Here is a 22,941-nt window from a genome sequence, read left to right as displayed (position 1 = left end):
TTGAATTTTTGCTATGGAAGTCTGCTACTGTATGAACTATCTCATTACCAAAAAGCAGTAAACATGAGACTGAAAACTCAACATGCAAACGACAGCGAGATAAGGAGCAAAAACATCAGGTAGTTAATGGCGTTAGTGAGTGGTACCCCAGGTAGCTCAGTGGTAAAGAATACACTTGCAATGCAGGGGACATGGCTTTCATCCCTGGGTCAGAAAGATTCTCTGGAGAAGGAAATGGCAACCCACTCCAGTATTCTTGCCTGGGAAATTCCATGGACAGAGGAGCCTGGTGGGCTACAGTCCATGGAGTCGCAGAGGGTTGGACACGATTTAGTGACTAAGCAACACTACCCCCTAACTTTGGGGCCATCTACCCTCAGATTTCTTGTTATGTCAGATATTTAAGTGTCTTTATAACTTAGGTTACTGCTATTTTATTACTTGCACATTAAAAAATTTTAACTACATCTGTATCTGCCACCAAAAAATTACCATAAACACAATGAAGGGCAAACAAAGACTGGGGGAAATATTTGCAACATACATGATGAATTAGAATGCAACATCCTAATAAAATAGGAAATTGCAACACCCCAAAATGCAGTGGCCAAAAAAATGAATGAAATTTAATTTCTCCTTATTGGAAATTCATGAAATATAAATAAATCTCAAATAAAAGAACCAAAAGACATTTGCAATCTATCAAATTAACAAATTTTTAAAATAAGAAAATAACTTCCAGGATTGAGCAAGACTGAATGTGGGGGCAGGGAGAGAGTAAATATTGTCTTTCAAGAAGACAATTTATCACTCTGTATCAAGGTTTAAGAAAAATGCATAACCCTTGATCTTGCAGTTTTACTTCTAGGACTTTATCTCACATAGTATGTGAAAAGCAAAATCTACAAAGATGTTCATCACAGTGTTATTTATAATGGTGAAAAATCAGAAATAACAAATGTTCAACAATAGCAATTGGTTGAACAATTAATAGTGTAACTTTTCTGGAAAATGAAATAGTATGACAATATTACTAGGAAAATATTACTGTAGGAAAATATTTAGTTGTATGGAAAATATACTATATTAAATGAGCAAAAAAGTTACAAATCAGTATATAGAAATCAGAAAGAAAGGTGAGAGAAAACCCACCCAAATATGAACAACCAGTCTTTGTTAGTTTGATTAGGCGAGGTTTTGAATTTCTTTTGTTGTTTTTGTTTCTATGCATATTTTTTTCTGCATTAAACATGCATTGCTTTTGCATAAAAGGTGCAGTTAATAAGGAGCTTCTAGGAGGCTTTAGTACTATGGGATATAAAATTTCCAGAACCTCTTTCCTCCCCCGGACCCCCTCCTTTCCTGCTCTCTGCGTCTGGTTTCTTTAGCCTCTTGTCTTCCCTGGTCAGCTTCGCTGAACGCGGATTATAGGAAGCGCTATTCGGGAGTTCAGTTCCACGGAGACCGAGACCAGCACACAGCGTTTGGAGAGCCGCGTCCCCTGCGGAGCGCGCAGCGCGCGGAGGGGCTCCCGGCTCCCCATCAATCAGCTGGTGATGGCCACCCCGACGGAAGGACCTTTCCAGAACTCCTTGCATTTTCCTTCAATTCTCTGGAGGTTTTCGCGATTCCAGCACGCCTGCCCGCTTGCAATGGCCCCATAGCCAACCGCGCTCGCGTTCGGGGTGCGACCAGCCCACTGCTGCGGAAATGGCAGCGCTGGGTCTCGATCGCAGATTCCTAGTAAGTCCCAGCCCCTCCCCGGGGAAAGGCCCCATCGAGCCTTCCAGGCCCTCTGACACCCGGAGGCACCAGATAGGTTCCAAAGCACTTTGCTAGAGATAATTCCATGTTAAACAAACAAACAAACGAACAGCAACAAAAATAGCGCCCACTGTAGGGAACAGCCGGCGCGAGCCAAGGAACTAAGAAAAGCAAGTCCGAAATCCTGCTCAAGGAGCTCACAGGAAGCGTGGGGTCAGGAGGGGTGGTGGGTGAAAACCACGCTCACAGGAGACTCACAGGCCCTAGTGACGTACAATGAGCCTATATCGTCCTGCGCATTTTACCGATGAAGTTGGCAAAGGGAAAAAGGCATTTATTGAACACCTACTATGGGCCAGCTACTTTCACCTAAGCTACCTTTTAGTCCATAAGGCAAGTGAAGCCCTGGGGAAAGAAATAGGTCCATTTTACCAATAAAGAAATTGAGGGTCAAAGGAATAACACTCCCATTTTACGGATTAGGAAACTGAGGCCCCTAGGAGAAGGATCAAATGCCCAAGACCTCACTAGCAAATGCGAGGCTCTAATCTGGGTCTGAGGACACCAAAGCCAGAAGGGTTTCTCCTTTTTCATCCTGCATCCCCCATAGGGACCACTTTGCGTCCCCATAGACTGTAGCTCGCTAGGCTCCTCTGTCCATGGAATTCTCCAGGTCGGAATACTGGAGTGGGTAGCCATTCCCTTCTCCAGGGGATCTTCCCAACCCAGGGGTCGAACCCAGGTCTCCCGCAATGCAGGCAAGTTCTTTACCAGCTGAGCCACCAGGGAAGCCATAGAAAACACTGCTGCTGCTGCTGCTCAGTCGCTTCAGTCGTGTTCGCCTCTGTGCGACCCCATAGAGGGCAGCCTACCAGGCTCCCCGGTCCCTGGGAGTGCCCCAACTCGCCCCGCGTCAGAGCTGCAGAAAGTGCGGCACTCGAGACGGTTTTACTGCCTTTAGTCCAGCGCCCCCTATCGGGCACAGCTGCCATTGCTCATAATACTGTTCAGGCGCTTCCCGGCCCTCGAGACAGTCCCGGCTGCTCACCCTCTAAGCAACTTGACCCCTGCTCGATTTCCTCCGTGAAACCAGAGTAAGTGGAAATTCTGTCGCCCCTTCGAGGGTGGGACGAGCCGCCCGGCCCGGTCTGCTCGCTGTTTTCCCAGCCTGTTCTGAAGTTTCCTAACCCTGAACCCCGCCGCCCTGAAATGCGTGTCCACCTCCAGGGAGATGCGGAGGGGTTCGCATTAGCCAGAAATGGGAATTTCTAGCCCTCGGGCAGCATTTGAGGAGATCCTAGAGCTAAAAGTCCTATTTACACCGTTAAAGACAACGTGAAAGCATGCCTTGTACCCAACTGCCTTTTCCCGATTTTGTCTCTTGCCACGGAGGTGTGTGGTGTGGGTGGAGGTGACGCTGAGGTGTGTGTGTGAGAGGAGATCGCCTGGTGCCGACTGGAATGATATTCTGACTGGTGACATGTTTGTAGCTGTACCCACTCCCCCTCTCCTCACACGCAATCCGGGGCGGGGGTAGGGATGGGGAGTTGGGAAGACAAGTGTATTATGGGGAAGAAAGTTGGATCCGGAAGCCAAGTGTGCGTTTCGGAGGTTGGAGGAAGAGGTGACTTGCGCAGAGTGGGGAGTGGGAGTCTTTTGCTCACCCCTCCCCTTCCCAGGTGGCTCTGACCCCAATGCGGGAGACTCCGGTTCGATCCCTGGGTCGGGAAGGTGCCCTGGAGAAGAAAATGGTTACCCATTCCACAGCTCTTGCCGGGAGAATCCCATGGACAGAGGAGCCTGGTGGGTTACTGTCCATGGGATCGCAAAGAGTAGGACACGACTGAGCGACTAACACACACACACACACACACACACACACACCAGATCGAGGAGGGGGTCCCTGGAGTGGGGGTCGCGATGCCCGCGGGCGCAGAGCACAGGGCGAGGTCAGGGCCGCGGAGCGCGTGTGTACAAGTGTGTACGTGAGTGTACGTGTGAGATGCGGCCCGGCGGCCGCGGTGGAGGGTAAGCTCGGCAAAAATATGAATAATCAACACATCGCTCACACCTCCGCGGCGAGCGGAGAGGGAGCTGGCGGGTCTCGAGGGCTTTACCCTGCCGGCTGGCAGAGGGGGGCGGTGCTGGGACCATTAGGAAAAGACGCGGGTGGGGGGTGGGGAGCGAGGGTCGCTTCGGAGGAGCACATGTTATCTTTCTCCCTCAACTAAATCGAGAAGCCGGAAAAAAAGGGCCGGAAAGAGTCCCACTGAACTTTTTCTGTGTTAAGGCCTTAAGTTGCTCACCATTGTGTTGCCTTAGAAGTGGGACATCAGTAGGGGTCTTTGTTCCCTACTTATCAGCTGAGATGTCACTTGTCACCTCCCATCCTCATTTCATTCAACTGTAAAGTGGGGGCAAATAGGTCCGTCTTAAAGTGTGGCTGTCAAGTTTAAAGGTGAGAAAGTGCCTGGCTTCGCAGAAGTGCTGGGTAAACGTCCCCCTTGCGTTCGTTTGTATCTTCCTTTCAGCCCTATTCTGCGGGAGACTTGCTCGATTGGGTCTCTTAATGCGGGTCAATTCGCCTTAATTCCGAGGTGACGGAGACGCCACCGCCTTGGTGCGCAGCTTCCTCCTAAAGGGGTTGCAAACGGCTGGCTTACCTCAGCACAGCCTCAAACCCGGGCTTGACGCAAACGCCACCCTATCCACCCAGGAAATCGGGTCCCCAGGTGCGCGTGGAGGCCGCAACAGGCACTTCTTTCTCTGTGGATCACCTGTTCCCCAACACACACACACACACCGTGGACCCTGCTCCGACGTCTGCGCTCCAAACGTCCAAACGCGTCTTCTGCTTCGAAAATTTGTTCTGCTGACCTTTCCGCGTCTCTGACTCCGCTCCATCGCTCGCTCGGCACGGCCGGAACAAGAGAACGAGAGGGAAGGGTATTTCTGAGAGGGTGAAAGAGCAGGAGAGAAAAGAAGAGGAAGAAAAAGAAGAGGAAGAAAAAGAAGAGGAGAGAATGAGGAAGTGACTTTCTGGAGTTGTCGAATGTTAGGATAAAGCCCTCTGACTCCTTCAGTCCGTTTTCACTGGCCTGGGTGTCACATCGTGTGTCTAAAAAGTGTTTTTCGTCGCCTCAGTATTTCTGCAGCTGTTCCCGCTGGAATCCCTTTCACTCTGAAAAAATAAATCAAGAAGAGAATCTAAATTTTTACCAAATTGTCTTTAAAGGGCTCTGTTTGGTATTATGATGGAGTCCTGAAATATTTGTAGCACATTCGTGAATACAGTAGTTCCTGCCCCTCCCCCCACCCCGGGGAATTCTCATTTATGAAGCGTTCAAGTCCAATTTCAAAAAGAAATTTGGAGTGGAGTTGGTGGATTTGGATATTTAACTGATGCAGAGTTGAAATCTGAACTGGGGAGGGGGGAGTGGAGTTGGGTATTTTAAAAAATTATTTTACGAAGCATTGTGAGCTAAATATTGTCAGGGTTCAGAGTGAGCCAATCTATTTCTACTCAGACAAATAAAAATCAAAGGTGTTAACTAAAGCAAACAAATTGGAAAATTCACGTCCGAAGAGAGGTTTTCGGAGAGTGCTGCTTTTTTACATTTATAAAACCCAGACTGACCCTGCTGATCGAATTCCCTGGGAGCTAGTCAGGCTCAGTTCGTCCGGTTGCTAGACCTAAGCGCCCCGTGTGTGTCTAGGGGTGGGGGTGAAGATCGGGCTCTGTGTGTGTGTGTGGGGTGGGGATGGCGGGGGGGGGGGGGCGGGGGGGTGTTCTCACACCTTCAATTTCATCTTTGGGCCATGCTGGACTAGAACTAGGCCCAGAGAGCAATTTTCTAAGAAAAATCTCGGAACCTCTGACCCGGAGGAGAGACGCGGCGCCCAGGAGACTGGACCGAGAAAGAGACGGGGGAAACCGGCCTTAAAACCAATCGGGAGGAAATTGAACGTATCGCACCAAGATGCAGATGTGAAATTTGAACGCGGGGGAGGGAAACACCCGGGGGTTTCTTGGGAAGAGTAAACAAAGGAGGGGACAAGGGGAAAGACGGAATACCACGACCCCGACCTTGGTTTTGTGTAACTAGATGGTCAGGAAGAATTTTAATAATGTTCATCTTGGATTTTTCTCGACCCCGGCAAGGGGCGGAACGAAGCTGGCTGGCCCAAGCCCCGGAGGCCCGCGTGGGCTCCGCACCCCCGCCGGGCCGGGCTTCCCCGGGCCGCAGCTGAGCCTGTCGGGCCTCCGTGCGGCTCAGGGCGGATTTTTTTGTGGCGTGTTCGAAAAGGTGGTTTCTTCGGGGGTAGCCGGAGGCCATCGAGATGCGAGAGACCCTCCGGGCGCAGCCACCGCGCGGCTCACTCCATCGTTAACCAGCGCTCCTCCACGGCGCGGGTGGCCGACTCTGCGCCAACCCCTTCCCCAAACCCACACAGACCTAATTAAACGGCAACTCGGGTGGCAGAAATGCTCCTTGCTTCCCGAAGGCTGAAGCGCCGCCTTTCTGGGCCCAAGGCTGCTCTCCCAGTTCCGTGCCCCCTCTACCACTCTCCTTGCGCTAGCCAGGGAACTCGGTCCCAGCCTAGAGGGAACTTGGTTGTCCGTGGCTCGAAGCCCACAGGGCCCGCAGCATCGTGACTACCGTTCGCCCCGAAAGCCCCGCGCCGCGGTGACGGGGAGGGCACCTCTAGCGCAGCCGGAGAGGAGCGGAGCGGCTCCCCGCTACACCCAGGTCAGGGTTCCGGGGCCACGATTTTTAAAACTGCCTCCTGGCTGGGGACTGAGGCCCCTGAACTTGTCTCTGGGAGGTGAGGTGGGGGCGCCCGCCTTGCAGGGTCGTCTGGTTTGGGGCGGGCAGCAGGGAGCTGGGAGAATGAACCAATTCATTCGCTTCCTGAGGGGCATAATCTGGGTAGCAGCTGGTGCAGGAGAGAAGAGCCAGTGTCCTCGCCCCTGGGTCTGCCCTTTAACCCCAGCCAACACAGGCCTCAGGGGCAGACGGTCCCGGCCAGGTCCGGGCCAGGTCCGGGCCCTCTGCTGCCTCGGGGTCCCTAGAGGCTGCGCTCCGTACCTTTTCTGGTACTCTGCAGGTCAGAGACCCCCTGGGGATTTAAAAAAAAAAAAAAAAATCGCTGGCCTCCTCCAAAAGTCTTGAGGGCCTCACGTTCTGTTCAACACTCTCTGCCAAGGAGCTCGTTGGCTCCTCTGGGCACGAACCGAGGATGAAGATGGGGGGTGGGTGGTTACTTGAGGTTCTGAGAAATTTACAAAGAGAGTGGGGCCGGGGTAGAAGATTCCAGGTGTTTAGTTTTTGCAGGGATGAAATCACCCATAAAATCTGCATAAAACAGCTGAAACAAGAAGTAAGTTTCATCCTACAAAATTTTCCGCCCACCCTCCTTTCTTCTTTGGACATCTTACTTGGCTTTTACAACAGTCCCGTTCCATAGTTCCATATTTTTATGCCCAATCGCCCTTCACCCCTGCCTTTCTCGTCCAAGGACACCAATCCAGAGCCCTGGGGTGGAGGTGCCACAGTCGACAAAAACCAGAGGTGGGGATTTCACAAGCTTTATGGTCCCCCTACCCACACCATCAACCACCCCAATCCCGGGATCCGGGTTTGTGTAATGAGGTTCCGCGCACCCTCTCCCACTCCGCGTCGGTTTTCAAGCGAATCTTCGCAGTAGAGTCCCTTGCGCTTCCAGAGTGCGTTCGGTCCACTCAGTCAGGTCGCTGTTTGCTCTGGGCGTAGCGTGGAGGCGCAGATCCATAGCTTTCTCAGGAGAGCGGCATTTCTGAAAAGTGCGAGCTTCCTGTCCTCCCAGGCAAACGAGTTGCAAAGGTGCTGTGTCCTCTAGCGGCAAACTCTCGCAGTTCAACTGTGAGCGATCAGCTACACCTAAGGGATCTCGTCGGGAGTCAAGGCGCACTCAGATTTGCGTCCTAAGTGTGTGTTGAGGGGTGGGGTGAGGAAGTCTCCAGAATGAAACCCAGGCTTTAGCCCGGGCCCTCTCGGTAATGAGGCTGGGAGGCCCGGGCACAGCCGCTCGAACTGTGCGGAACAGCTGATTTGTCTCCTCCACGGCAGATGGTCTTTGAGCACAGATTTGCATTCATTGTCTTCAAATCTGTTTTCGCGCTGGTGTTCTAGATTTCAGCAGCAGATCTATGCACAGATCAGAATACAAAAGGAGAAGCCAGAAAATAACACCCAGCCAGGAAGATTTTTTTTTTTTTAATAGGCACCGCGAGTTGCCCGGCGTAGTTAAAAAGCCTTCTAGGGTTTCAGCTGTTTGGCGGAGCTTGCCGCCGCCTCCCGGCCCTCAGCCCGCGCGGCCAGCACCGTGGCGACCGCGAGCTTTGGGCAAAGTTTCCGCAACTGCCCCGCTGCCTCCCCGCAGCTCCTCTGCTGGCCCCCGGGGGCTTCGGGAACTGGGGGTGGGGGTGGCGGCGGGAGGGAATGGGGACTGGAGGGAGCTCCCGGGACAAACGCCGGGCAGCTCTCGCACTCAGCCTGCCACGATCTGTCAGCAATCTCTCATCTGCACCGGGTGCAACTCCGGCTCGCGTCCGCCGGGGGGTATTTTCCTTAGCGCTCAGACCATTTCCCCCGACATCCTATTTATTTGAATAGCACTTGAGTCTTGTTCGTCCCCCTCCCACCACCCCCGACCCCGCTCCGCTTTCATTCATATATCCTTGTCTTTTAACGTGTAAACCGCTCACAAAATGAGTGTCACCAAGTAACTCCAGGAGACTCGAGAGAGCCCGTCCGGGGAACTGGGTTGCTCTCGGGAACGTTTGCACAAAACATTAAGTACATGTGGTCACATTCCGCTTCTTCATAGACCTGCACACAGAACCCAAGCAGCCCTGGGAATGAATACGCCTCCCGCAGGCTACGAAAGTCCGCATTTAGAGGCAGGCTCGCTGAAGCTTCCAGCTGCCGTGACCAGACTTATCCGGCGCGCACCAGCCGGCAGGGCCAGGCTACCCGACTTCAGGGCAAGACTTGCGGGCCCCCATCTCATGCACACACACACACACGGGGTTCGGTCTAAGACTCAGAGCCCGCAGCTTTCTGTCCCCTTTCACCTCCCGGACTACAGGCAACGCCGAGCGTGGCGCGCGCCGCCTAAGGACGTCGACCAGGCCTGCCCAGCGCCGGCCAATCCCGAGCGTCCATGCAAATGAGGCTCCTAATCGGGCCTCGGCTCCGCCTCCCGCGGCCTGGGGCCGTAGTAACCCATTCATGGGGCAGGCGCGCGGTTGTAACCCGGCTCCGCAGTGTTCGCAGCCACCGCCTCCTCTCGACTCCGGGTCTTCCCCTGTCTTATACTACTGATCCTGTTGGGGTTTTTTTTTAATTTTTTTAAATTGGAGCGTTGGGGAGGAGCAGGGAGGGGGGGTGGGGGACCAGGAGGAAGGGGAGAGATTAGGCAGCCATCAATCTCCTCCTGTTTCTCCCAGAACAGGTGATGCTTCAAAATTGTGATCACTTTCTGGAGGCAGCGCTGCCACTGGAAGGATGCGAGCTACCTAAGGCGGAGGGCCTGAGGCGGCAGATCTGAACTTGCGAAGGATATAACTCAAACTTTAGCTACATCAGCCCGCACCTCACGCGTGGAAGCAAAGGACAGGTTATCTTTTTTTATTTTCCCCCAAGAGAGACTCAAACTTGAGCACTTGATCCCGTTTCTTGGATTGCTTTTGGAGGAGACGGCTTGGTGGCAACGTTGGGAAAAAGCAAGGACAGCGTTGTAACTCATTTTTTTTAAAGCGACAGTAGATAAGACTTTTTAAATGTTTGGGATCCAAGATACTTTAGGAAGAGGACCAGCTCTAAAAGAGAAATCGCTGGGCGCCGAGATGGATTCGGTCAGGTCCTGGGTCCGAAACGTCGGCGTGGTGGACGCCAATGTCGCGGCGCAGAGGTAATGGGACGGCCGCAGAGTGATTCTGCTCGCGATCTCTCGCCTGTTCCCTTTCTCGCTCTCACTGTCTGTCTCCGTGTGTCATCCCCATCGCTGGTCTCGCTCTCGCTCGTTCTCTCTCCTCCGCATCTGTCGCCCTGGCCCCGCGCGCTAGGGCTCACCCTCCGGCCGGCAGGTCGCTGCTGTTAGGGGAACACTTACCCCTCCGCCAACACTCGAGTTTCTGAACTGCCTGGGTTCCCCCACTCCTTCTCCGCAGACTACTCTTTGGGAGGAAAAAATAACAAAGTAGTATCTGATGCTTCTCAGCTTGGTCCCCAGTCCTGGCAGGCGGGCCGGGCCAGGAAAGGAGAGTGAGGAACCAGACCGGCGGCCGCCGGAGGAGAGCCGGCTTCCCGGCTACTCTCGGGTTTCGTCTCGCTCCTTGAGAGCGCCTCTCCTCCCGCATCTTGTCGGGCGATTCCTGGAGGCCCGGAGCCCACGGCCAGATGGCGGCGGCGGCTGGAGGAGCCGGAGAAGCCGGAGCGCGCCTGCCGGGGAAGGCAGATCCCCCGGGCGCCCAGGGAGGGGGCAGGCTGGAGAGTCAGGGCGCAGAAATAAAAGAGTGGACCATACGCACAGAGGCGGGGGTGAGGAGGGGAGAAGAGACTAAGCAGAAAAGACCGGGAGTAACAGTAGAAGGAACCACAGAGGGAAGAAAGGAGGAAAGGAGACGTGAGGCAAGCTCAGGGATCACAAGCCTCTAGTTATACGACTCCCTGAAGTTGACTTTGTTTTGAGCATCCTTGTGCAGGGGTAGGAAACGCCTTGTCTAGGCTGCCACCCCGTGAAGACATTCTGGTTCCCCTCCTGCATCACCACTATGGAGCTGAGATGTGTGGTCTCCACGACCTTGTCTGCGGGAGACAGCTCTTTAACGCCCTGGAGTCCACGAACTTCTTCCCATGACTGCAGCCTCTCTGTCGGCTCTCCTGGCCAACCCTCTCTGAGTCCCGACACCGCGCGGAGAAATGACTCCTGTCCAGGCCAGGACTCCAGGTGTCCCGGTTAGAGCGAAGCGGGCCGCCACCCTTGGAGGAGAGGAAGCCAAAGTCGCTTCGCTCGGGAGACCCGGACGGGAGGCAGCTCCCTCCCTTCTGCCTCAGCCCGGGGGCGCCAGTGTCCTGGAGCAGATGGCTCGCCACCGCAGCGGCGGCTTTCTTAGCCGTCTGGGGGACTCGCTGGGCTGCGGGCCGAGGGAAAACAGGCAGGACCGCAGAGCGGGTGCCTCGGCGCAGTCCCTTAGCCGACCTCTCAAAAGACACCTCCTCTACTTTCCTCCTTTCCCCGATCCAGTAATTGTTAAAGTTGAAGCAGGCAGTCCGAAGGGGGATTCTAGTCAAAATCTTACACTCTTCAAAAGAGTGAAAGTACTCTCGCGCCCTAGGGACAGACGCCCGGCGACCCCAGCGCCCCGAGCAGCTACGTCCATCTGCTTGCTCTCCTGGGCGCCGGGTCTCCCGTTAAATGTGATCTGGCGGCCAGTTTGTCTCCGGCCGCGACAGGTCGGCGGGGAGGCGTGTGCACAGACTCAATAGGCTCCAGGGTATCTCCCGGTTCCGCCAACGCGGCTTTCGCGGTCAGCGGGTTTGGCCGGCGACGCCCAGAGATGCGGCTTGAGCCGGGAGACTGTCGGCTCCAGGCGAGGACGCGCTCTGACTCTTAATAACATTTCGGCTTCTCGCAAGTTCAGCAGTTCCAGGGGCGGGGTCCTCAGGATCACGTCGTCCGTGGTGGGCCTCGATCCCTAGTACTGGTCAAAGGGGCTTGCGCCCTGCCCCTAGCCCGCGCGCAACTTTTCGGAAGAGCGAGGGAAGCAGGAGGTGAGGCCTCCCCGCAGGACTTGGCCTTGGCCTCTGCGCTTCCCGTCCGGCCCCCTCAGGGTTCTCGCCCACCGCCTTTCTGAGTGGTTTGGGAGGCATTGTGGGCAATAGTGCCAGGACAGGTAACTCCAATGAAGATGAAGGAAAAGGGTCACTTCTTTCAAAGTGATGAGGCTCTTAGCCCTTATGCTCCGGGCCCAGCTCCGAATACTGACCCAGTTAGGGTAACTACTTGAGGAACAAGATGGGGGCGGCCGAAGGGGACAAGACTTGGGCCCCTGGGGGTGGGGAGGACCCTCCGGGCTTTGGTCTGCAGTCGGGGTTCCTTGGTCTGTACTAAAGGCTGGAGATTGAGCTCCCGGGAGTGAGATGCCCGCAGGCTGGAACAGCTGTGACTCCTCTAAGGAGTCCCTGCTTCTTAATCATAATAGAAGAAAAAGGCCAGAAGGGTCCAGAAATCTGGACCGGGGCCACGGACCCTTAACTCTCTGCTATGTTGCCTGGGCCTGTTTGGTAACTTCGTGTCTTTCTCTCTTTCCTCGTGTCCTGTGTCCCCACCGTATATCTTCATGCACAGCGGCGTAGCCCTGTCCCGGGCCCACTTTGAGAAACAGCCTCCTTCCAACTTGAGGAAATCCAACTTCTTTCACTTCGTCCTGGCGCTCTACGACAGGCAGGGGCAGCCGGTGGAGATCGAGCGCACCGCCTTCGTAGACTTTGTGGAGAACGACAAAGTAAGCGCAGGTCCTCTCTTCCCCTCGCGGGTCTCATAACTACCTCCTTGCAAAGCACTAAAGATCCCATCTGTCACTCCGGAGACTTTTCCGCTCCCATCAGGAAGGATGATAAATCGAGGCTTCTCACCCCCAGCCTCCTAAATCAGTAGGATTTCCCCGCACCTTCTCCCGCCTGCACCTCCCGCAGGGGCGCTGGTGGCTGCTCACCCGACTCCTGGATCATTAGCAGAGCGTGGTCACGGACTGACCGCGGAGCAGATATCCTTCCGACAAGAGCATACATAATTTAAACATATAGCCAAGTCTGCCGCTGCCCTTCTCCGGGTTATTTATTATTATTATTTTGCACCTGCGATCGCTTCAGGGTGGGTAAGATAGATACAAGGTAGAAACGCACAAAAACCAGTCTTGGCTTGCCGGACTACCCGCCCCAACCCTAGCCTTCTCTTCTACTCTGGTTCCCACAGCAGTGCCAGCCTCCAACCCAGGCCAAGGTGTGGGCGCTGAATTGGAGCTCAGATGAATAGAATGTGGGAGGAAGGGAACATCTCTTGCCTTCTCTGGGCCTCAGTCCTCAGCTTCCTCAGCTGTACAATTCAAGTTTGGGAGCAGGCTCCTCCTAGGGTTCTTCTTGAACCTGGGCCTGGGTCCCTGAGTTCATTGCCCCAAGCCTCCGGTCCTGGTGGGACATGGCCAAATGCTGCTCTCCCAAGTAACAGGTCCTTTCCTTTCTGCAGCATCCGATGGGTTAGGTGGGGTCTGTTTAAACGCAGCATGGATATGGTGTCTGGTGGTCCCCAGTCTGGGGGTCGCCTTTCTGAGGACATTTTTAAGGGGCAGGGACAGACTGTTGGAGAGGATCAAATGCCTGGGAGCCTTGGAAAGTTTTGGAGCGTGGCCAGTGTCCAATGTTCCTGCCCTTTGACCCGGGCCTGGGCAGGGGTCTGTTCAAAGCTGCTGAGTGACCAAGAGAAAGGCTGTGGGAGTTGGGCTAGGGAAGTCCCTTTGCTCTTTTTATAATTTTGAGGGGATGGAAAGCAAGGGTCTCTGTCTTTTCAGGAACAAGGCAACGAGAAGACCAATAACGGCACCCACTACAAGTTACAGCTTCTCTACAGCAACGGTGAGCTCCTTGCACCCCCTGAGGCGCCCTCGCCGGCCTCTTTTAAGGAAGGCATTTGACCTTGTCCTGGTCTTTGGCAGGCATCCTCCAGGACCAGGGAGAGCAGGGCTTTGGGAAGCTGTCTCCGAGCCAGGGGCAAGGGCTGGTGGTCTCTGACCCCAGGACGGCTCAGCTTGCACTCCACCCTGGTCCCCCGGCGTCGGGACAGGTTTGGGGTGCTCGGGAGGGGCTCCCCAGTGCTCACCTCATGCCCGCCCCATCTCCCTGGCAGGTGTCCGCACGGAGCAGGACCTGTACGTCAGACTCATTGACTCAGTCACCAAGCAGGTGAGCCTGGCAGTTCACTCCCCTCCTCCCCACTCCTCGGCTTGTGGGCCCTCTATTCTCCTTCCTCCCCACCGTCCCTGTCTGTCTTTGAGATTTCCTGGGTCACTCTTCACAGCCCCTCCACATCAACTGACACTTTGTCTTCTCTGGAAAAAGATTTTTCCCCCTCTCTCTCCCTAATTGTCCAGTTTCTTTCTGGTTGGGGAGGCTCTGGGGATGGGAGTAGGCAAACAGAGGGATGAAGAGGGGAAGGACTTATTGGGAGATTCAGCACCCCCCACCCCCACCACACACAAACATTCCCTTTTGCAACAATTATGTCCTCACTAGGGCAAACTTTTCTCTTGGTATTTTGCTGGAGTTAACCAGGCACAACTCAGGTTCAGTGCGAGCAGCGGGGACTCCTGAGGAAGTGGTGGTTAGAGAGAAGAAACCCGATTCTGTTCTCGCTCTAACGTCCCCTTTTCTTTGTCCCTCCCTGCCGGCGCCTCCTTCTCAGCCCATAGCTTACGAGGGACAAAATAAGAATCCGGAAATGTGCCGAGTTCTCCTGACACACGAAGTGATGTGCAGGTAAGGGCCGTGTTTTCCCGCGGGCTTAGCTGGAACGTGGGGCAGGTGAGCAGCTCCGGGCGCGCTGACTTGCCTGCGTACCCGGTGATGACCTTGGCGAGTGGTGGCGTGCTTGGGCGGGCGGCCTCGCTGGGACTTGCTCTTAGGGCCGGTTGGCTGGATTTCCTCCTTAAAACTCAGATTCTAGGAAAAAATTGATCAGGAGTCGAAAAGGCAGCCCAGAAGCACCCAGGATTCCACCCCTATGCATGGCACGAGTTTGCTCCGTGGAAGACCTGCCGTCCAGCGGTCCGCAGAACGCGGGGAGGGGCTGGGCAGGCGCGGGTCGAGTTTGGGATGGGGACTTTCCCTGAGCCTGTCGCCGTCCAAGGTCCGCAGGGCTCGGTTCCCGCCGGTCCCGCGCATTCTAGGGGTAGATGTCCATGAGGGGCCACTTGTAGAGTTACCGAGTCAAGGTTTTGGAACGACTCAGTCTGGACAGGCGAGAGAATCGAGCGGCCCATTTTGGGGGTGCTACCCCCTTGTCCCCCAGATGAGGCACCTGCCTGTGATGCAGGAGCGTTTTCTTCTTCCGGGGACGTTTCTTTCCCTAGATTTCCTGCGCCAGGGGAGTTTCTTAGGTCAGGATGAACTACCGGGCAATGGATGGGAGGAACTAGGAGAGAACCTCACCGGGTAGATCCGGGGTCTGGAGCAACAGCTGGATTTTGACGACCGAGTTGTAAAAGGTGCAATCTACCCGGATTCCTATACCATTTCCCATTTTCTTTTCTGAGATCAATTCATTTCATTTTGGGTCCTTTCTTCTCCTGGACCAGAAGAAAAAAAAATTTTAATAGAATAAATTCATCTGTACATTTATTCATTCTTTCAACAAATGTATATTGAGTGTCTAATATGTGCTAGTTATGGGGGATCCCACAGCAAAGGAGAAAGGATATAGAAAGAAAACTCTGGGAAGAAGTGGTTATTTTACTATAAACATTTCAATGTTTATATCCACACAGGGTTTTCTTCCTCCAAAATCTCTGATTGGAGAGAAAGCCTCAATTCTTTCATACTCTGCTACTGCTTCAGTGAATGTCTTCCAACATCAGCCTTGCTAGCTTTGGGTAATTGCAAGCCATCTGATTTAGTTTGAATTGTTTTATGGGCAGCTCCTGGCGGTCTCGTCTCCCTCCTCACCCAGTCAGGAAGAAACCATTACAATCAGACGTGTTTGTTTTGGTTTTGACCAAGTATTAGGAAAACAAACTTTGCCAACTGCAAAGTTCAGCTCTGTCAGTGGCCTCAGCTGAGGGATTGAGGGTTCCCTGCCTGAGTAGTTGGGTGAGGTGTGGGTAAGCAGATCGGTACTCCGTTATCCCAGGGTTCCTTGATAGGTACATTCAGAAAGAAAATACAATTCCAAGGTGAACTTGCATGTGATACCTAGGTTAAATAGTCAGAATGTTTTGATTTGGTTGGCTAATTGAAGGGTGGGTTTTTCTCTTTTAAATTCTTTTTTCTACTTTCAAACATCTTTGTCAGGAGAGATTATCTTCTTACAAAAAAAGAAAACAAAACCCAAGTCTGGCCCATTGTCTGACGAATTATACCTATCACTTTAAATAATACTTGCACACCCCATCCAGCTGTAGTTCAGGCTGACATTTTTATTTTTAAGCCCAATCAAATCCACCTCATTTTATGCTGTTTAAGTAGCAGCATCAATTTTTAAAGCCTCTAGTTTAGTCTGCATTAGTAACACAATATAAAAATTTAATGTACTGTAACTTCTCTTCATTTGAGACCTGGGAAGATGCTCTGCTATTTTCTTCCCAAACTAGAATTTAAAACACATATTAATTATGGGTAAATAAATGATCCATGGAATGGGTATTGTGTCTGTATTTGTGTGTGTGTATGTGTGTATATGTGCGAGCGTGCGTGCGCGCTGGGAGATGAGCTGGAGTGATAGATTTGGATATATCTGAAAGGGAGGATCCCATTCAATCTGTCAGTCAGAGCTGGTTGACTCTGCAATCAGGAAAAAAAGTTCCCTTTCCCATGTTTTGAGTCAGTTATCACAGTCAGTGATTAAGGAAGGAGTCAGATGAGCCCCATTTCTCAGTGGGTACTCCACATACAGAGTTTCGTTTGCATGGTATTTGTGGCATACCTGCAAATCTTCCTGAATGCTTTTGTTCTGTCACCTTTGCTTAACAACAAAAACAAACAAACAAACAAACAAAAACTCATGAAGCAATGTTTTGCTTTTGGGGGGGGGGCAATAAAATAAATCTCTTTTAGGTATAACTTTTCTCTCCCTTCCCCAGTTGTCTCCACTCCTCTCTTCCCTGCTTCAGTTCATTTTGCCAATTATTAGCAAGGAGAAATCTAGTTGTTATGTCGCTGCCAGCCACCCCTGTGCCCTCAATGCTCAGAGGGTTAAAAGATATTATAATTTGAACAGAAGTCGTCTCAAGGCCTACAGCTGGCTAATAACAGAGTTGTATTGAGCCGGAGCAAACCCCACAGCTGTGACTTTTCGCCACAAGGCGCAGGCTAGACGGGGCCCTAATCAGATGGGCCAGCCGGGCAGTGGGGCCAGTGTCTTTATCGGCCAGATGGTGTGAATTTAGACACTTTTGTTATGCAATCGCAGGGAGGAGTTGGGGAGAAGAAAACAAAACAAAAGCTACCATGCTGTGCGCTTATTTGAGTTTGAAATTAGAGACAGATTTTTGAAAGTTGAGGGTTGAATTTTAAAAACGATTTTGGAGGGGAAAGGGCACACTGGCTAAGAGTTTGGCTGGCTGGACACTCTATGCCCAAGACTGGCGCTTTTCCCCCTTTGCTTATCCCCTATCTTGATCCCTTTCTGAAAAATTCAGCCTTGTGATAAAATTTTTCCTATTCCCCACCTCTCATCCCCAACTGGTTTGATTTTTTTTTTCCTCTTTCCTTCTCCAAAGGTCCCACAAGGAGATAGGGAAGGTAGACGAGGCCTGTGAGCAGGCTGAGAGTATTTCAGGTAAAAGGTTCTCCAAATAAGGACTAGAGTAAAATAAGCCAAACCATGCCGAGTGAGGAGCGGAGGAAGAGCTTTCATTTTCATTCATTAGGGGAAAAAAAGTACTTTAGAGCTTCCCCGTGGAGTTTAGAGACACAGCCTTAACCTAGTGCAAGTTCAGTTTCCTCTTTGTTTCCCATCTTTTCTTATTTTTCAGTCTTGTTCAGTTTTTTAAAAATACTTTTGGACTTACAGTGACTGGCTTGTTAGAAAATATCCCTAAGAAACCTTTTAATAACAGTAAGTGAACCTGAAGTTGGTCACACAGGCTTTGTGTCTACACCGAAAAGAAGGGAGATTTGAGCTGGTTATCTGAGTAATTCAGGGACCTGGTCCTTCATGTCAACGCCCCATGTCCCTGATCTCAGAGTGATTGTTTGGGGAATGTGAGTTCATGGAAGTCTTATATTCTCTACTTCCCTTTGCTTATGTTACTGTGCTGGTTTGAGGACTGAATGTCATTTAAGAAACCAAATAAAGAAAAACCAGGACATCTTGATGAGCCGTTTTCTTAAAAAAAAAAAAAAAAAAAAAAGAATTAGCTTTGGCTAACCCAGAGAAATTTGATGAAGGTCTCAGATGGGGTGAATACAGTCCACTCCTATAATTTTTTTACCTTCACTATTATAGTCCAACAGCTGAGTGCTTGTTGCATCTTTTCTGAGTGTTAACATTAGAGATTGTCCTTAAATATGTTACTGTTGGAAAGTGGAAGATTGGACCCTAAAGTTTCTCTGCATTTTTCTTGGAATATCATTTCCTTCCCTGAGTGGATTCCCCACATTGTATTTCGCTGGCACCAGGCTTACATTTTTATCTATTTTTCTTTTCCTCCAGAGAAAGTCCCCATGGAGAGCAGCTGAATTCAGCTGAGCAATTTTGCAAACTTACTTGGCTTCCTCAGAATCACTCCTTCTCAAACTAAATAGATTGGCACATTCCGAATGTGTTCTCTTGTAATTAGATTGTACTTAGACTCACACACAGATTCAGGTTGGGTTGACCTGCTGGTGATGTCAAAGAAGAGTCTCGTTAGAAGGTCTTCAGATACCTAGCGTGGATAGGATTTTTGAAATTGTCTTGCTAAGAAAAAAGGGTTTGTTTAGGCCGCAAAGGTATTATTCTGATGATGTAAGCAATAGAAATAATAGAGGTGGGGGATAGGAATTGGGAGGGAGGTGGGGAACAATGATGGGATGGGTAAGGAGTTGGGAAAAGAGACAAGGGTTTTGGGAAGTGGGAGAGCAGCTGGCCAGCATTTTTATTGGTGTTAATCTTGGGATGGGCTTCCCTTGTGGCTCAGCTGGTAAAGAATCCGCCTGCAATGCAGGAGACCTGGGTTCGATCTCTGGGTTGGGAAGATCCCCTGGAGAAGGGAAAGGCTACTGGGTTGGAATTTTCAAAGTTAATACTTAATATAATTTCAAAGGCAAAATATTATTTCAGAAAGTTTCAGCGGCAAATGCTAGCATCTAAGAAAGTTGAAACAAGCTTTCTTTTACTTCCTACTAATTTGATTAAATTTCTCCAAGCCTTATCATGCCCATTGGGTGAAAGTTTTTTAAAGCATATCTCACGTATTTTTAACTTTTGGAGAATGGTAGAATTGTTCACTGAAGAATCCACACATCCCTACATATGACATACGAACTTGAAATGTCTTTTTAAAAGTATCTGTTTGTTTATTGATAGTTCTTTAGAGGATCAGAGAGTGCACTGTGGAGAATCAGAAAGCAAATCTAAGACTGGGCTGGTGTTGGGCCTTTGGGTCTTTGCTACCACATGGCTTCATCCTTTTCCTTAATCTGTTGCCACTTTTGAATTGAAGGAATTTCATAGCCTCGTGGACTTCTTAAACCTAGAAGGGACTGTAGATAATCTAGTCCAACACTTTAATTTCATGTATCAGGAAGGCCAAGCCCAGAAGGGTTAAAGAGATTTGACTACACTCATGCAGCTGACTAATGACAAAGTTGGGTTAGATGTCAGAGCTCCAGTTCCCACTTAGCCAATCCTTCTATTGTGCTGCATCATCTTAAACCATAGAGAGGCTATCACAAGAAGGGCAACACTTACACAAATTTGGTTATTGCTGGTGTTTATGAGATGTATTCTCCAAGTGGTATGGATGATAGTGCTGCTTTTATAAGCCACGTCAAGACTATGTCCTTTACCAACTACTGTGATGGTGGACCATGTGCTTGGATGAGCTGAGAGAGATATTTACAAGTCTGTGGTCCTCTAGAGTCTGTCATACAGAGTGAAGTCAGAAAGAGAAAAACAAATATCGTAGATTAACGGATATGTGGAATCCAGGAAAATGGTTCAGGTGAGCCTATTTCTAAGGCACGAATAGAGACACAGACGTAGAGAATGGGCATGTGGACGCAGCGGGGAAGGGGAGGGTGGGATGGACTCGGAAAGTAGCGTTGACATATGCACACTCCATGCGTAAAATAGATAGCTGGTGGGAAGCTGCCGTGCAGCGCAGGGAGCTCAGCTAGGCACTTTGTGAAGACCTAGAGGGGTGGGATGAGGAAGTGGGGTGGGAGGGAGGGCCAAGAAGGAGGGGATATATGTATACCTATGACTGATTCACATTGTTGTACAGCAGAAACTAACACAACATTATAAAGTTATTATATTCCAATACAAATGATTTAAGAAAAGATTTAAAAAATTGAAGTCTGTGGTCCTGACAAGGAGCAGACAGGCAGTATGGGGATGTGATTTTCCTGTGCTTCTGGCCACCCAGCCTCCCTTGCTCTTTTCATATTTGTTTAGGTCTTCCATGCCTTTTGGAGGGGAGTGTTTTGTTCTCTTTAGGTCCTACTGAGTCCTTCCCATCTCCATCTGTTGTATTTGCTTAGGGCCCCTTCTTTCTCTCTTCATCTCAGATGATCCCACAAGCATTTCTCCAGTGGTACCCAGTACTTTGCCAGATGGTAGAAAGGAAGTCTCGGGAGGCAGAATTTTCAGGATGGGACCTACCACATGCTAAGTTCCATTTCTGTTCCAGACCTGGTGAAAATGATTAGAGATATCTTTTTACAGTTCCCTGCTTAATTTTTTCCCCCCATTTGACAATGCACACCATAGTTCTGGTAATCTTCCTTCACCTTTAGAAAATGATGAAAATGAATGAATAAATGGATGAATGAATGATTATAAAGTACAGTGAGTTCTGTGAAGAAAGTTGTTATGTAATTAAGGTTTATAATAATTCAGGCAGCTACTTGGGGTCTTTTTTTTTTTTTTTAATAGCTCTTCCTTTCCCTTATTCCTTCAAGTATTTATTAAGACACAAAGATCTAAAATATATATATAATAATAAAATCATTCAACATGGAGCTGGAGGTGACCTTCTAGATCTTAAAGTCCAAGTATCCATCATTCAGGTTACAAATAAAGCTCTGGGGAAAGTTGTGATTTGCTGAGAATTACCAGTTTATAAGTCATAAATGGAGAATTTGGATGAATAGTCTTGGGCTTCATGTTTAGTGTTTTTGAACATAGCCATACATTCATGCTCAAGCAGCTGATAGTTAAGCAGCTACCAAGAATGTACTCAATTTTGTGAATGTTCTTAACATTGTATGCTCACCGTACTTTCTGGATTTTAACACGTTTCATTTACTCTTTTCATTCCTTCCCAACCTACAGTCGGTGTTGCGAAAAGAAAAGTTGTGGCAACCGAAATGAGACTCCTTCAGACCCTGTCATCATCGACAGGTAGGGGGAAAAAGTGATTTTTTTATTTTAAGCATTTCTGGTTTTTCTCTTTTAGAATCTCAGCTCTGAGTACTGATCACTGGGCTTTGCCATAAGGTTGGTTACATGTTACCTTCAAGGCATGGAGCTAGTCTGACATGTGTTTTCTTGTTTTGGTTGGCATTTCTTGGAAGAAACCAGAACCTTCCTTTTTGAACAGATGTCTCTATCTTTTCCAGGTTCTCTGACTTCAGCCTAATGGGAAACGGTGGTGAAGAATGCCATTTCTCCCACCGGGCAGAAATAGGGTCTCATTTAGTTTTCTAGAAGAGGCAGTGCAGTTTCCTAGAAGAGGCAGTGCACCCGAAGTTACTCGGTCACTTCCTCATCACTCTCTGTGATTGCTGTTGGGCTTGAAGACTGTCAAATTAAATTATAGTTTGGGGATGATGACAAGCTTTCCATTGCACAGGGGGAGGTTCCTTTCTACCACAGAGGGTTGCATTCCAGGTCCTATGTTATGTTCAGAGTGGAAAAGATTCTTTGGGACAAGATGCTAATTCATTGAAATGTGATTTCGGCCTCCTCGGCTGTATGTTTTTGTGATTGGAACCAGAACTTACAAACCAGTAAAGAAATACCAAATTAACTTCCAGCAATCATGTAATTTTTAAGAAATCCCATATTCCCACCCCTAATTTTTTCTCTTTCGTTAAAAAACGGAAGAATTCCCTCTTGCTTCTTTCTTTGGGTTTTTGTGTTTCTAGACAGGTCCTGAAATGGATTGGAGCGGCCGCAGTCTCTAAAGTTGTTATTCCAATATTCCAACAAATTCTCAGTTGGGAGAATGGAACCTCTGGCATTCTTCCCAGAAAGCCAGCTTGCTTTCTTTGTGGAAAGTATAGCATAGCCCTAGGAATGAGGAGGCTGGAATTCTGATCCTATCCTAGCTTCTGACCTTGGACACAGCACTCAACATCTCTGCTCAATGATGTCACAGAGGGTATAGAGTTGGAGGGTATGGCTTGCTGTTGGATGTTGCAGAAGGTTGCTAAAATATACATGGCAGTTTTGCAATATTCCCTGAGATGCTTGGAGGAAGAAGACAGTCAAGTAGGAAATGTTTGCTGGATGTATAGAGCGCCTTCACCATCTTAGGAGGTTTAAGTGAGACCCATTTGAGGGAGTTCTTTGGAATTCCTTTAGTTTTTCTGAAAGCAAATAGAAGCTTAAAATTAATAAGTTGTAGGAACTCTGTGGGATCAGCTGTCTTCCTCGTTTGATTGGTGAAAAGGCTGAACTCAGGAATGGTGATATGACTTGCCCACGGTTACATATCTGGTTGGAGTGAAGCTGGTGCTGGGACACAGCTGTCCTCACTTCTGGCCTGTGATGCTCTTATTGCCACAGTCCTTTCCTCCCAGCACTCTCTGTCCCAGTTTATACGATCACACGTAATATAATTTCCCAGGCTTCCCTGGTGGCTCAGTGATAAAGAACCCACCTGCTAATGCAGAAGACTCAGGTTTGATCCCTGGGTTGGGAAGATTCTCTGGAGAAGGAAATGGAAACCTATGCAACCTGCTTCAGTATTCTTGGAATCTTCATTAGAATCTTGTCTAATTGCTCTTGACTGTCTTCTGGGCTTCCCTTTGCCTTCTTCTCTTCATTTGTGGAAGGGAGAAGGTATGAAGGCAGAAATCCCATGGAGAGAGGAGCCTGGGGGGCTACAGTCCATAGAGTTGAATAAGAGTCAGACACGACTTAGTGACTAACAACACAACATTTCCCAGCTTCCTAGTATACCCTGGGGTGCTCTGGAGGATATGAAGC

At 50.1% G+C, this 22,941-nt stretch overlaps 1 protein-coding gene across 1 annotated transcript in view; it reads left to right on the top strand.

Moving 5' to 3' along the window:
- Positions 1-9,018: 9,018 nt before the first annotated feature.
- EBF2 (EBF transcription factor 2) overlaps positions 9,019-22,941 on the top strand; it is a 222,376-nt gene continuing 208,453 nt past the window's right edge. The window contains exons 1-6 of the mRNA XM_027549951.1: positions 9,019-9,720; positions 12,160-12,316; positions 13,379-13,442; positions 13,714-13,769; positions 14,269-14,342; positions 21,061-21,129. Of these exons, the coding sequence (XP_027405752.1) occupies positions 9,590-9,720; positions 12,160-12,316; positions 13,379-13,442; positions 13,714-13,769; positions 14,269-14,342; positions 21,061-21,129 (551 nt within the window). The 5' untranslated portion in view covers positions 9,019-9,589. The remainder of the gene's footprint in view (positions 9,721-12,159; positions 12,317-13,378; positions 13,443-13,713; positions 13,770-14,268; positions 14,343-21,060; positions 21,130-22,941) is intronic.

Source organism: Bos indicus x Bos taurus, chromosome 8, assembly GCF_003369695.1.
Source record: "Bos indicus x Bos taurus breed Angus x Brahman F1 hybrid chromosome 8, Bos_hybrid_MaternalHap_v2.0, whole genome shotgun sequence".
NCBI classification, from domain to species: Eukaryota; Metazoa; Chordata; class Mammalia; order Artiodactyla; family Bovidae; genus Bos; species Bos indicus x Bos taurus.
Note: the sequence above shows the minus strand (reverse complement) of the source record. Positions and strands in the feature narration are given on the sequence as shown.